General features: G+C 32.5%; 1 protein-coding gene across 2 annotated transcripts in view; it reads left to right on the plus strand.

The window, feature by feature from the left end:
- The first annotated feature begins 277 nt into the window (after positions 1-277).
- Positions 278-15,255, plus strand: part of LOC115890208 (LIM/homeobox protein Awh) — a 72,941-nt gene continuing 57,963 nt past the window's right edge. For both annotated transcript variants that reach the window (XM_030910370.1, XM_030910371.1), the window contains exon 1: positions 278-547. In XM_030910370.1, the coding sequence (XP_030766230.1) occupies positions 488-547 (60 nt within the window). In that variant the 5' untranslated portion in view covers positions 278-487. The remainder of the gene's footprint in view (positions 548-15,255) is intronic.

Raw genomic sequence — 15,255 nt, forward strand, 5'->3', positions numbered from 1 at the left:
AGAGTCGCGTCCAAAACGACAGAGACTCACCCCCCGGCGACAGAGACATCAAACCGCCTAGCACGCCCTCTAAAAATCTTTACAAACCGAATTATACGAAAAAGCAAACAAAAACAATCGGAATCCCAGTCCTTCTGGGCTCCACTAGGCGTGGCCTCCACTGAACTCCTCCCACCGGTCTCTAGACCTCGACCAATCACAGACCTGAGCCGCTCAAGGCTATCAGGGACGTCGCATAGCTTGTTCGAGCCAGTTGTATACCAGAAGCAACGACGTGTTGGTGGTCAGATGCGTGCAGGAAGGGTATATGATGGGGCGTTGTCGCTAAAGAGCTGTATTCGCGAGTTTTTTTAAAGAGTGATATTTTATGGGTTTTATGTACTTTTTCGAAGGTTTAGTAGGGTTGTGATCGAAAAAACTGAAGAGTGGTGGACCAGAAACATTTTTTTGGAGTTTGTGGACTTTGTGCAATAAAGTTGAGGGAGTTATGGATGTGTGTACGAGAGGTAAAGAGTGTTTGGAGGGTCTAGAAGACAGAGAAATGAAGGTAGGACATATTTTTTTGTTAGAAAATGTTTAATATTTAATCATAATAACTTAGCGTTTTAATCATCTGCTGATGATGCCAATATAATTAGCGAAAGTCGGGTAAAGTGTTGAAAAAAAAAGTGTTTTGGTGGATTGTTGTGAATTAGTGTTTTATTTTGCTGTTTTAACACCAAAGGTTCCAACCCTCAACTGTAATATAAAGAAAATTAATTATTTTTTATCTCTTGGATCTATTATATCTAACTGGAAATAGGCAAGTTTCACACTAATTTTTAATACTTACTTACTCAAAGACTGGTGTTTCTTGGTTGTTATTATTCTTGTTGAAATAATAAGATTATTTCCTCAAAAAGCTGGATGAGTATTAAAAGATTTGATTAAATTAATTATACCTAGGTTTAATTTTTTATAGTTTCCTCTGTTTGTCAAGAATGTGATGACTTTATATAGGATTAAATTAGACCAGCACCATTCTAATAGAATCTTAAGTACCCTTAACGAAAGGTATTTTATACCTCTTCAATTAAGTATCATAACTAAAGAGTGTATTATTGCATAGTTGTTAGAGACATCAACAGGCGCATGGAAAACGAACCTTCATATATAATGGGAAAATTATTTCTTGTAGTTTATTATACATTACGGAAGAAATTATAAGCAGCTGTATTGTACCCATTCTTTAGTAGATCTTGTTTAATTTAAATTTTATTGCTCAGTGTAATATTAAATATAACAAAATTATATAAGGATTCTTGCCACTTAACTGCTTATATAGAAATTTAATTCTACGCTGTGTTTGTCATAATGTGGATCAACCTGCTCTCACTACCGGTTTCGGAGCCCTACTCCATCATCAGGTGAGCTTGGGCAGATCCACAAAATGACAACCACAGCGCAGAGATAGTTAATTCCGACTTGTCGAAAAGTGTCGGTTAGATATTAAGTCCCGAACGGGAGATAGCGGCCTGCGTGCAATGGTAGTACTTTCGTACCACCGGGGCGCAACTATCGATAGTAAAAGGACGGTAAAAGGTTTTTTTTCAGGCAAGCCAAATTATAAAATAGAAAACAAATTTCTTGCAGTATAGGTATATAATAAAATTATATAAGGATTCTTGCCACTTAACTGCTTATATAGAAATTTAATAATAATTTTTTTTCTCTGCGCTGTGGTTGTTATTTTGTGGATCTGCCCAAGCTCACCTGATGATGGAGTAGGGCTCCTAAACCGGTAGTGAGAGCAGGTTGATCCACATTATGACAAACACAGCGTAGAATGAAATTTCTATATAAGGAGTTAAGTGGCAAGAATCCTTATATAATTTTATTATATGTCTATACTGCAAGAAATTTGTTTTCCATTAAATATAACTACAGCATGTATTTATTGTTGTCTTACTTTAATTAAAAATAAGGCCAAGTTAGGATTTTTCACAAAAAAATTAAGAAAGGTGAAACTTACAAATGTAAACAAAGAAAACTTCATGATTTTTTCAAGTGTATGATTTTTTATTTGTGAATTATGAATTGAATTATGAATTCCAGGAAGGGAAATAAACATTATACATGGTGTCCCAATATTCCGTGGATGTAGATCTACTAAGTACGTATTTTTTCAATGGAAATAAGTTCATTTATCACACAATTTACTTCTATACAAAAGTGCTTCGTTTACCTACTAACTTCGTTTACTACCCCCCCACCTCTACATAAATTTTAGCATAAATATTTTCCAACTAATTGACGACCAATTTTTTGTTCTAGTATTTACTCCTATTTTCTGTCTCTGGAGAGAAGGCAAATAAAATCTATTATGCCCTAATAATCTAGTTGGCGAAAATATGGACTTTTATTTTGGTATCACAAATTATATTTGACAATAACTTTCATAAAAAGCTTAAAAAAATAATTAACGTTTGGGTTTATTTTTGATTGATGCCCTCTAACAGATAAACGAAGCACTTTTGTATAGAGGTAAATTATGTGCAATTAACTTATTTCGATTGAAAAAATACATACTTAGTAGATCTATGTCCACGGAATATTGGGACACCATGTATACACACAACCAAACTTATATTATGGAATCCAAAATATTGCCATACCGAAATTTTGTTGAAAAAATTCATTATTTAATTGAAAATAAGTAGTTTTAACACAAAGTGTCAACAATTCCAAAATACCATCTATGTTTAATTTTGTTCTATCCATCTAACAAAGGAATAATATACAGGGTGTTCCATTTAAAAAAAATAATCCCGATCCACTCATACTTTTTTTAACCACCCTGTAGAAGTTAAAATATTTTCCTGAAATACATCCTAAAAGCTACTTTACGTTGGCACTTATACAAAATTCCTAAGTTTTTTTATTAGAGGAGCTACAGATACCCGACGCACTGTTGGAAACGTAGAAAAAACTTTGAACCGTGGCAACCCCTATTTGCGGCAAGTATTTGATAGACACTTTGTGAAAAGTGTATTCCCCTATTCATAAATATACGTAAAAATTAGGTCTTGATTAAAGTACGATGAGCGTAACAATCATGCAGCCAGATCTTGGAGTTTAAATCCTCCTTAAATTAAGGTAAATCGGGAAATCTCATATGAATCGGTATTATTACATTATAGCTTTGTAACAATATCTAAATACTAGTCGTTTTCCAATAAAACAATGAGAGGACAAAAGAAATCATTTAGAAATATGAAATACAAGTCGATAGATCAATTACAACGAAACACCACCGAAAATTCTGGCGACAAGCGGCTACATAAATCCGCCGCCTCGCACCCCTCACATATACCTCGTTCATAAATCACCGGAGGCCACAAAGACCCCTTTGTAAGAACAAAGTAATATATACGAATTTAAGAAATATAATGTTCGGTAAAGAAGATAAAATAAGACGGGGCCCGGGTGTGAAGCCGCGGCCCGTGATAAATTAGCTACGAAATTCCGATCTCGGTTTCGGCCCCATTGTTCGGGAGCCCCTCATCACTCCCTCGCGCTCGGGATTTAAAAGTATCTCTGCTTTTTCTGTCTCTGTCCGTGTCGTGAGGAGGCAGAGGCGAAAAAAGGCGTTAGAGTGAGTTATGGAGCATGGAAATCGGCCACTCGGGCTAAACGGGATAAATCAATTCACCGGTTGGGATTGTCAACGAGTGGGTTTGTTTTTTTTTCTTCTTTTTTTCCGGCAAATTGTGGTTGCTAATATGAAGTCCGAGCCTTGTACACAGAAAAAAAGCAATAAGGTATTTTAAACAATAGCCTTATTACTGAGAGCAAACCCATTCATACAAACATAGTGCAGCTAGCAGAACTATTATAGGCTTGGTGTTGGTGCATTCTCCGCCGGTGCTGCCACTATCGGAGAATATCGTAAACAACTGATATATACAAATACATGGGTTTAAATAGCGAGTATACGGAAAATGTATTATATAATTTTTCTAAAAGTGTTAGGAAGTATAATTTGTGAAAATTCGAAAAATAAAAATAAAAAAATAAATATTTTGATATCTTTAGAAAAGTATACCATTAATATTGCGAATTAGATATCGCTCGATTATATTATACTATACTAGCGTGTACCCGCGACTTCGTTCGCGTCGAATTAATCATTTGCAATGGTGATGATAAAGCAAAGCAAGAATTTCCATTAACATACAAACTGGAATCGTCCAAATGTAGCATGCATCCGTTTGTTAAAAATAAGCTTTTTACGTCAAGCAGTTTAAATAGAATCGTGGTTAATAAATTGCCCAACTTTTTGGAATACCCTGTATGATTTTTTTTAAATTTCAAAATATGTAAAAAAAACAAAATAAATTATACGTGTCCAAGCGTTTTCCCGAAAGACTAACCGTTTTTTAAATAACAAATATTGTAATATTTGAGGGGCGTTTTCACCCCCTTGGAATTTGAGATTCGAGAAACCCCTCCTTATCGAACCTCTACACCCCGTTTGCCAAAAATCAGCTTTAAACGTCAAGTAGTTTAAGCAGAATCGTGATTACTCAATGGTCATATTTTATGAAACACCCTGTATACATTTTTAAAAAAATCTTAAAATATGTAAAACAACAAAATAAAATATACGCGTTTAAGAGTTTTTCCGAAAAACTCACCGGTTTTTAAATAAAAAATGTTCTAATATTTGAAAGGTGGTTTCACTCCCTTAGAATTCGAGTTTCGAAAAATCCCTTTTTATCGAACCTCCGCACCCTAAAGTCAATCCGTTTTCCAAAAATCAGCTTTTTACGTCAAGCGTTTTAAGCAAGATCGTGATTAATCAATGGCCAGATTTTTTGAAACACCCTGTAAACATTTTTAAAAAATCTTAAAATATGTAAAAAACAAAATAAAATATACGTGTTTAAGCGTTTTTTCGGAAACTTTACCGTTTTTTAAATAAAAAATGTCGAGGAAGTGGTAAAGTAGTGTATCTTTTTGGCGTAATGATAGTATCTTTGTAGATACGATAGTATTTTCTCTGTGTAGTTGTATTAAAAATAGTAATTTTTTCTATTAAAAAATATGTCGATTTCACCAATAACAAAACTTGTAAATTTTAAAGATAATGGAAAACGAATAAAATCACATGAATAACTTGAAATAATCTGATAACTATATCAGTGATTGTTGATTGCTCCGTACGTCTAGTAACGACAAATCTTTTAAATATTTCTAATTAAAAGTGATTTTATGCTTTTATTAATTGGGTAATTTATATCATTCCACGCAAAAAAGTTTATTAACATATGCTTCGAGAAAACCGTTATAGACAATCAATTAAAAACTTGTCCGCGGCTATTTTTTATACCGAAAAAAAAAGGAGAATCCCATGAAGATATATATCATCGAAATTCTCGCGACATATAGCTCTAACTGGCTCTATAAATCTTAGAAACCGACCTGTTCGAAACCCGAAAGCCATATATAATAGTCGTAAATCATTTGGATTAACAATAAACGCCCGAAGAACAAAGTAATTTAGTGTTTTATATAGATAATGACATGTTTTACATGTTTTTTCAACTTGTTCTATGCAGATGATTATGTCATTTATTGGATTTTTTGTATATATTGATACAAAAGATTTCTTTCACGGACAAATTCAGAAATTCTTCGTTATACGCGTTTGCATTGTTAAAACCAGTGACTTATTTTACACAATACTATACTAATATACGGTTTATTGTGAAGAAATAAGAGATTATCTATAAGTATGGTGAAGTGGAAGTCAAGAGGATATAGCGAAATTCTTAGTTACTTGATAAAAATAGAGTCTAACTAGAAAGAAACTTAATGATGAAAATTTATGGACGTCTTAGTTGATCTTGGTGTTCAAGATCAAGATTAAAATCTACTAAGTCTTCTAAGAACAATTAGTTTCATTTTTATATTATTTACATATTCATTAAGTTCGTAATAGCCTTAGGGTACCTACATAGTGAGGCATCGCGGCGAGCATCGCATATCGAGATGCTCCACTATGTTTGTAACCCTTGTATATTTGGTCAGTAATGAAAAAATAAATATTATTTTCCTAAAATGGTCCTTCTAGTATTTACTACATTTTTTGTCTCTTAAAAAAAACGCCTCATCGCATAGTTTTTGAAAATATATTTTTGGAGAATTTATTTTTTCAAAGCAGACCTACAAAATACACAATACCAAACTTATATGGAATCATCTATTATTTTTCATAATTTTTGAGATGTATAAAAATTTTGTGTTTTTGAATAAAACTCAGTCCTTACCAATGACTTTTAATGAAAAATAATCCACATAGCAATAAAAAAAATTCAGTTCCCAAAATAAACAAAATGGTATTTTTTTGGTTTCTGAAACGAAATTAATATTTAAATTTTTAATGGCCAAAAAGCATAAACAAAAAGAAAATTGATAATTTTAATATTCCTTGTTGCCACTTCTAGCCCTTATGAAAGCTTCTATCCGCGCTAACATGCTTCCTATTAAATTATCAACGTTGTTTTGGGGTATGTTTTCCCATTCTGCTAATGCTGCATCAATAAGCTGTGCGAGATTTTCTGGATTGTTTCCCTTCTTTTGAGCTAGTCCGACAAGTGTTCGATAGGGTTTAGATCTGGTAAATAGCCAGGCCAGTCCAAAACTATGACACCTTCCCTTTCAAGACATTCTCTAGTCACTCTGCTGGTATGGGGAGGTGCATGAAGTTAAAATTATCCCCAATTGCAGCTCTCCAAAGACTAACGATTGGTTCTAGCACCAAATCAACATATCTCCGACCCGTTAAAATTTGTTGAAGTGGTAACGATGAAGTTTTTGCTCCCAGTATAATACCTGCCCAGAACATTACAGTTCCTCCTTTATGTCTTGGTACAGATTTGGTTGCCTGAAGTCTCGCTCGTCTTCCTGGAGCTCCGAGAACCCGAATTCGATGGTTATCTGATCTTAGGCCAATTCTGGTCTCATCCGAAAAAATAACATTTTGCCAATTCTCAGTTGTCCAGTTTTGATGTTGAAGGCGTCAATTTAGCCGAGATAACTGTGGAATTCGTAACCCTCTCCTACTGTAAAACCCTCGTGCACGAAGCCTTTTTCTTATGGTTTCAACTGAAACGTTCACACTTGTAGCTGGCAGAAGTTGTCTTTGTAGCACTGGATTAGAAACATTGGGATTTATTCTAGCAATTTAGCACACAAGGCGGTCTTGTTATTCAGTTGTGACTCTTTGACGATTTTGTCTGGGCCTATCCATGTGTGTTTCTAATTCCAAGTACCTTCCATATGTTTTCGATACAACACCCTGGGTAACGCCTACTATCTCTGCTACGTCTCTGAAACATTCCTTGTTCGGTGAGAGCATGGGCGCCGGACAGGGGGGGGGGGGGCAAGAGGGGGCATTTGCCCCCCCCTGGATCACTGAAACAATAAAAATAAAAGCTATCTTCTTACATCCATTTGTAAAAAAAATAATCATTATTAAGAAATTGTTAGGTGTTACCTGTAAAATAATAAAAAATGTGGTAATTATTGGGAAAACTGGAAATCGTCCGATTTTCACCAAAATTGGTATACACACTATTTTGAGGTCGTAGATTACGAATCTATTTATTTCTTGGCGGTCTCTTACCGTTTTCAGAAAAACGGAAAATTATTCAACATTGAATTTTTCTTTATTTCGGCCCTATAAAGTAATAATTTCACTATATTTTCATTATATTATAGTTTATCTAAAAGCCACACTTGATTGGGGATAGAAAAGTGTCCAACATTTTACTGAAAAACACTTTTCTTAACAAAATAGCAAAGAAAATTGAGACCAGATGGAAGTTTGACATTTGATATATCCTTCTTTCTCTCTCCTATGTAATAAGAGAGACAAATATATTCTAGACCTAATCTAGAAATTTGAAAATTTACAACGTTGCCATATCTTCTATTTTTTCGGGTGATTAGGGATTTTAAATAAATTACCTATTATGAGATCGACAATAATTAAATATACACCTATATCCACAAAATTACGCGGAAGAGTTTTGATTGCATTGGTTTTAACTTCTTTGCGGAGGGGGTTAATCTTTTTTTAGTTAATCTAATAATATAACAACAAAAGATTAACACCCTCTGCATGGAAGTTGTAACCAATGCAATCAAAACTCTTTCGTGCAACTTCGTGGGTATAAATAGTCAGATCTCGTTGGTAAAATAGCAGTTATGGGAAGGAGCCGTTCTTCTGGCGACCGCCTTTCGTAATTCCAGAATGAGCGAAAAAAACACGCTAAATTTAGGTTTAGCATTGGCAACGTTGCTTTAAATGCCAGAAACACATAAACTTACTTCGGGTTTCTCTTATTACCGATTCTGAACCGTCCTAGAACTGTGATGCGTATGCGCAGAAGGAAATATGAAGACATTAATTCATTTGCGCATGCGCTGTAGAGTTCTTGGATGGTTCAGAATCGGTAATAACAAGAACCCGAACAAAGCTATAATCTAACATTTTCAGATTGTTTACAAATTTATTTTAGCAAATTTTCTTCTATTATGCATAGAATTGGTTAAAAAAGTAACAGAAAATAGGAAAAACATTATTGATTATGGAATACCTAACAAAATATGTGCTAGAAAACCTTAAAAATATGAGAAATTAAGAAAAATTCGATATTGAAATTATTTTCCGTTTTTCTGAAAAACGGTAAGAGACCGCCGAGAAAAAAGTTCAGATTCGTAATCTACGACTTCAAAATAGGGTGTATAGGTACCAATTTTGGTGAAAATCGGACGATTTCCAGTTTTCCCAATAATTACCAAAAATGACAATTTTTTATTCATTTTTACCTTGCCCCCCCCCCCCTAAATTTCATTCTTCCGGCGCCCATGGGTGAGAGCAATAATTCTTCCCCTCTATACATCTGTTAATCCAACATAAGGCATTTTTTAATTTTTTTGGAATGAATGAAAATTACTGGGCCAATCGTGATTTTGCTACTGAACACAAAATTCAAAAGAAAATAAATCGCAGCAGTCGTTTATTCTTTATTATCATGTTTATTTACAACAAAAAGCCTTACCTTAAAGTTGTATACCAATTTTTATCCCTGCAAGAAATTTAGTCAAAAATAAAGAGTGATTCCATAATATTGGCAATGGGATCACGTCATTTTGAAAATAATACAATAAATAGTTTTTCAAAAAAGCCTGTAATATGGCTGCGTTATGTTGATGATATTTTTGCAATATGGCAACATAACGTTTCTAAAATAGACATTTTTTTGGATTATATAAATTTTCGCGAACCTACCATAAAATTTACTTTATTAAACGAAATACAAACCCCACAAATCATAGACACAATGATAACAATACACAATATATACAACTTACAATTCCATACATACGAGGCGTTTCGGAAAAAATAAGAAGGATAGAAAAACAATATAACATACGAACATCTTTCAAAACACAAAATACGAGTACACTTAGATCCATTTTATCACATACTAAACCAATCAATACAGAACAACAAACAAAAAATGTAATATACCAAATACCATGTGAATGCGATAAATTTTACACTGGTGAAACATCTAGACCCTTAAATGTTAGAATTAAAGAACATAAAGATTATTTAAGAAAGGGAGATTTTCACAAATCTAAGATTGGTCAGCATTGAATTATTTTAATAACGCCAAAATTATAATGAAAGAAGCGATAGCCTCTAAAAGAAAAATAAAAGAGGCTTTTTTAATTCAATCTAATAAAAATAAATGTATTTCTCATGTATCTGTAGATGTTAGTAATGTATGGCAATCGCTTCTTTGATTTTAAAGAACATAACATACGTAAAATTTAAAAATAATCATACAGGAAGTTTGGGGATTTTTGGTTTTACCTTATTAAGTAATTGTTATCAGGTAGTAATTGTTAATTTTGAAGTTTAACTTGATATAATGTCATTTTAACAGAACGTCAACGGTTTCTTGTAGACGTATCTGTGTTAAAAAAAGTAAAGTGCTCTCGAATAGTTGAATTTAAATATTTTAAATAGTTTTTTTCTTTATTCTTTGTATTTTTTTTTGCTTCCAACGACGGAAAGAGATAAACTTTCCGAAATGTTAAGCATTTTTTTCTTTGTTAATCAAATTTGTATAACTGTAAACATAATTTCTGACAAACAGTGTCCGTTTAGGTTTAACGCTCAAGTGTTTACATTTTTTTTAAATATAATACTTTTACAATAAGAAGTAGACTCTACGAGGGTTCAATGTAGCAAACGTTTTTGTAAATTTTAACTCTGTTCAATAATAATGCTTCTAATATTGCACTGACGGCAACCATATTCTGCCATATCACCATATATCCATTGTACCTTCGAGTAATATTCTTTCATAATACGTAAAGCATCGTGCAATCGGTACACGGCGTATCGCGAACAGTCAAGTCAGTCAGTCCGTCAGCTGTCCCGATCTCGGATTGGTCGAGGGGACACGGGACCCCTCGACCGTGACGGTAAAGGGGGACTGACTGAAGCGAGGCGGGACTGCGTAAAACGAGACGGGCAAGAGATGTAAACCAGTATACGTATATAAAAACGAAAAATGGCCAAAGTATTTCTTAACATCGATATAGTAATGGATGTTACGCAAGTCACTGTACGAGGGGCATTTCATAGAAACGGATGTTATGAACTCTACTCACTCATTTAGATCCTGTTGTTATTCTCTCGGACCGATGTGGAAAAATGACACGCGCCCTAGAATTGTTAATGTTATCGGTATAGCTCAGAGTTATAAAGATTTAGCCATTTAGGATAGGACTTTAATTGGAAATAAGTCCTAGTCATTTGGAAATCCGATTTAAATATTGTTTTGAATTAAAATAAAAAAAAATCTGATTTAAATAAAAAAAATCCGATGTAAATAAAAAAATATGATTTTTTTGATTTTTTAAAAAAAATCATGATTTTTTTCAACGCTGACTGGCCGATATATGAACGAATTAAACAAGTTGCAACAGAGACACCTTCTTAAGAATCAAATAGTTCCATCATGTCTCAAACGTATCGGTCCTTGAAGAAGCTAACTGCGAGAGTATTGAAGTGCTGATTACAAAATCCCGCTTAAGTTTCCACATTTTCTTGGCAGTTGTTGGCAGTTTTATGGCAGTCGCCTATAATAATTACATGGCAGTCATAGGCAGTCTTCTTCGTAGTCATTGGCAGTCGCTTGACAGTGAAAGCTAGTTTTAGCAGTACGTGTACATTTTTTACCCGAGTGAGACCCAAGGATTTTTTTTCAAACGTCTCAAAAGTATTAATTTTTGTCATTTTAACGGCTAAGCATAAGAGTAAAGCACTGTTACGCCTAAGCACAAAAGTACAAAAATATTTATTAAACTGATATTAGGTGTCAAAATCAACGAGTGTACAGGGTGGGTCAAATTCGACGCTTTTAAATGGAAACACCCTTTTCTATAGGAGATAGACAAAAACTAATATCGGTGTCTGGAGCTCATTTTTTGTCAAAAACATGATGGTGAAAACCGCATATCGATATCTGTTACCGTTTCGGAGTTACGGTGTGTTTTTCAAAAATATGCATTTTTCACAAATCGCTGTAACTTTTTTGCTATGGAAAATTTTGTATTTTTATGAAAACATTTCCAATGCAGCTTTTTACGTAGAATTTAATGGTTTAAGTATAATTTTTTTAAAATTAATAATTTAATAATTATCAACAGAAAATTTGATTTTTTATATGGGACACCCTGTATATTTTTAATTTATTGCAAATAATTTAAAATTACCTTTCCAAAAATATAATACACTTGATATTTTGCTCGATTCCTCTTCGAGATATAGAGTATATAAAAATTTGCCCGCTTTAAATAAGTAGGCTTTGAACGGCAAAAAAATTCTAGCTGTGAGCATCTATTAAAACGAAAATAATATTTGCTATGAGAGATGCAGAATTTTATAACAATTTAAAATATATTTAACCAACATCAACACATGTCATACTATATCTAATAACAATAAAAATAAATAGCAAACCAAGACATGAGATTTTGCTACAGGACATATCGACCGTCTTCTGTTATGGACAGACGGGGCAGTTTTTGAATATTTCTCGCCGAATTTATTAACTCAGTAGGGGTGAAAGATACCCTTTCATAACTGCTAAGTATTTCTAATTCTTGTCTAGATTATACGGAAGAATAAGGAACCGTTATTCTTCCGCAAATATATCCATAGGATTAGATCCATGGACACTGAGTCAGGCGGCCTCGACGGCCAACGGCTGGGATCTTGGTTAGCTATTCAATTATTCTTGAATATGGCTGCAAAAATTTGCTGATAACTTCAGCGTTCAAAGGCGGTGCGTCGTCTTGCTGAAAAAATATGTTTTTGAGTTCCATTAAGGGCATATCATTAATTAGGGACCCAAAGCCTACTAAAAAACAAAGTGTTTTATTCGGAGTAAAAATGTACTTTTTGTGCCTCCTTGTAACGGCGGAATATGCTTTACGATGGTCCTTCAAATGTACAGCATCTTCAAAAAAGTATAATTTCTACTTTTAATAAAACAATACACTATTGTTCGGAAATAGTCTTAAGTCGAGAATAGAATTAGTATTATCTAATGTCAAAGTGTAAAGTACTTATTGCAAATCAAAATGTCGGTAAGAATTTGGAAACATACCAACGTTTAAAAAAAATATAAAACAATATATTTTCTGACAACGATTATAGATTTTCGGCAATGAAGATATAGGTATAGTCTCTATATCAGAAGAACCTAGTTCTGCACTAGTCTGCCTAATTTTCGTCAATTGTACATAAATTTTAAAATAAATCCCTGCGTTTAGCGGTCTTATGGATTCACACGAAATTACTTTTAAATTAATAATTACTAAAAATCGGTTCAACATTTAAATTGATGAATAGATATTTTTATACGAGTATAGTTTAATAAAATTTATAATTATTTTTCGATTTATTATCTGTTATATCTGTTATAGAAATATTTTTTATAGTTTTCTAGGACAGATTTTTATAACTTTTACAGTTATTTTTTTATTTATTATAAAGTTTTAATAAAATTAATTTTTTGATTTAAATCATATGATTAAAATTTAAAAAATCACTTGATTTAAATCATATGATTTAAATAATTTGATTTAAATCATGCCAACCCTGTCGGCAGTACAGCACCCAGGTTTCACTTCCATATTAAGATGGTGGGTATTATGATTGCTCGGTACATTGCAAGTTGCGTTTTTGTGCTCAAGTCATGATTATAGAAAACTTTGTCTTTTAATTTCCAGAATGCCCTTGAGGCGCTGCTAATCTTGTGCTGAATTTCAGAGTCGATATTGGTCTTTTCCGAAATCAAACTGCCGAGGTAATTGAATTCCGCTACATATTCCAATAGTTCTTCTTCGATTTTTATAGCATTGCATTGTGGTGATCTTCCGGAGGAGTGCACATTATTTTAGTTCTGTTGATGTTCAGCTTAAGGCCCAAAGCCTCGTATGTAAAGTTTTTGCAACTAGAGCGCAGTCGTCAGCGTATTGAAGTTCTGTGATGAATTTTGTAAGTGTTTTTGAGTCTTTTTATGTTGAACAGACCGCCGTCGTATCTGTATCTAATGCCCAATCCTCTTTCCTGCAGTTTGTTGTCCACTGTAATGGAGCATGATGTGACCAATGACCTCTAAATTCACTTAGATGTCATTGGATGTGACACTCTTGACTTGTTGTTATGGAGGCTTTTACTAGTAGTGGGAACTATCGAATGAATACTATCGAAACATTCGATAGTTGCAATTCATTCGAATAATTCGATAGTTAGTAAGAAAACATTCGTTGAAAACTATTCGAATAAAAATTATCGAATAGATCCGTCATCTGCCTTGAAATATTGTATTCTAGTAATTCGGCAGCAAAAACCATTCATTTATAAAATTCATTCATTTATAAAATTCATTCATTCGTCAGGATCGATTATAATAAAATATTAACTGAATTTTAGTTGTCGCCCGGCGATGTAGGTTTCTTTCCGAGAAACCCGACAGCGGTCGGTGGCAATGCTATGAAAGAAGCCGGCATCTTTGATTTTTTGCGGAGTCAGATATAGATAAGGACACATTATTTTTTTATTGAGGTGCTAGTATTTACACAGAAAATACATTATGAAAGGCGCTGTTGCCATATTTTGGTATTAGTTGATATTAGCAAAGAATATTATTGTTTGGCTTTAGTTAATTAGGGAATATAAAGACATACTATCTATTCTGCATTTTTTTTATTAATATTCTGTTGTTACACTGCAATAATACTTGTTATTTTGGATGTAGGAAAATTATTTTTAATGTTTTTTAGCAAAGACTGGTTTAATAAATAATAATAACAATAATAATTTGTTATACCTATTAACAACAAAATTTAAAATCATTTAATATAAATATTTTCTTTTAAGTAGTAGCAAAATATAAACAACAAATTAGATGTCAAAATTATTTATATTAGATCCTATTTAAAAATAATATAGTCTCTAAATTTTTTGGCAACGGTGGTTTATTAAATAATAATAATTACAGAACTAATTTGTTATATTAACAACAAATTTTAAAATCATGAAATATAAACATTTATTAATTTTCTAAGCATGCAGTGTAATGTAAGGAAAATATAAATAAAAAATTAGAAATCAAAATTATTTATATTAGGTGCTTTATATTACTATTTAAAAATTATATTTACTTTTACTGGCATTTACTTTAAAAAATAAATGAAATATTTTTTCTTCGCAAAAAACTACATGTAAAAGAATTAGCATAAACAAAATATAAACATTGTTAACTTTTTTTTTTAAATTGGCACGTGTAAAACTTTCATTTTAATTTTCTCACCCCATAGTTTGAGTTCGATAACCATTTACTTAAATATGATTATACAACCGCATTACTTAAATATGATTATTAAGTTCAACTAATTCATATTATTAAAACATCTAAAATACAAATATGTATTTTTAAAATTAATTGTAAGTTCATCTCATCTCTCTTAAAAATTGCTACTTCTCAAAATTTCCCATTAAAAAATAGACCATATACCATATAAAATTAAATAATTGAAAGATCGGACTACGGAAAACCACAAAATTTTCGGAAAAATTTTGACCACCTGCACATGCACACAATCGTCAATAAATAA

Source organism: Sitophilus oryzae, unplaced genomic scaffold, assembly GCF_002938485.1.
Source record: "Sitophilus oryzae breed Bouriz unplaced genomic scaffold, Soryzae_2.0 scaffold_85_pilon_pilon, whole genome shotgun sequence".
NCBI lineage: Eukaryota > Metazoa > Arthropoda > Insecta > Coleoptera > Curculionidae > Sitophilus > Sitophilus oryzae.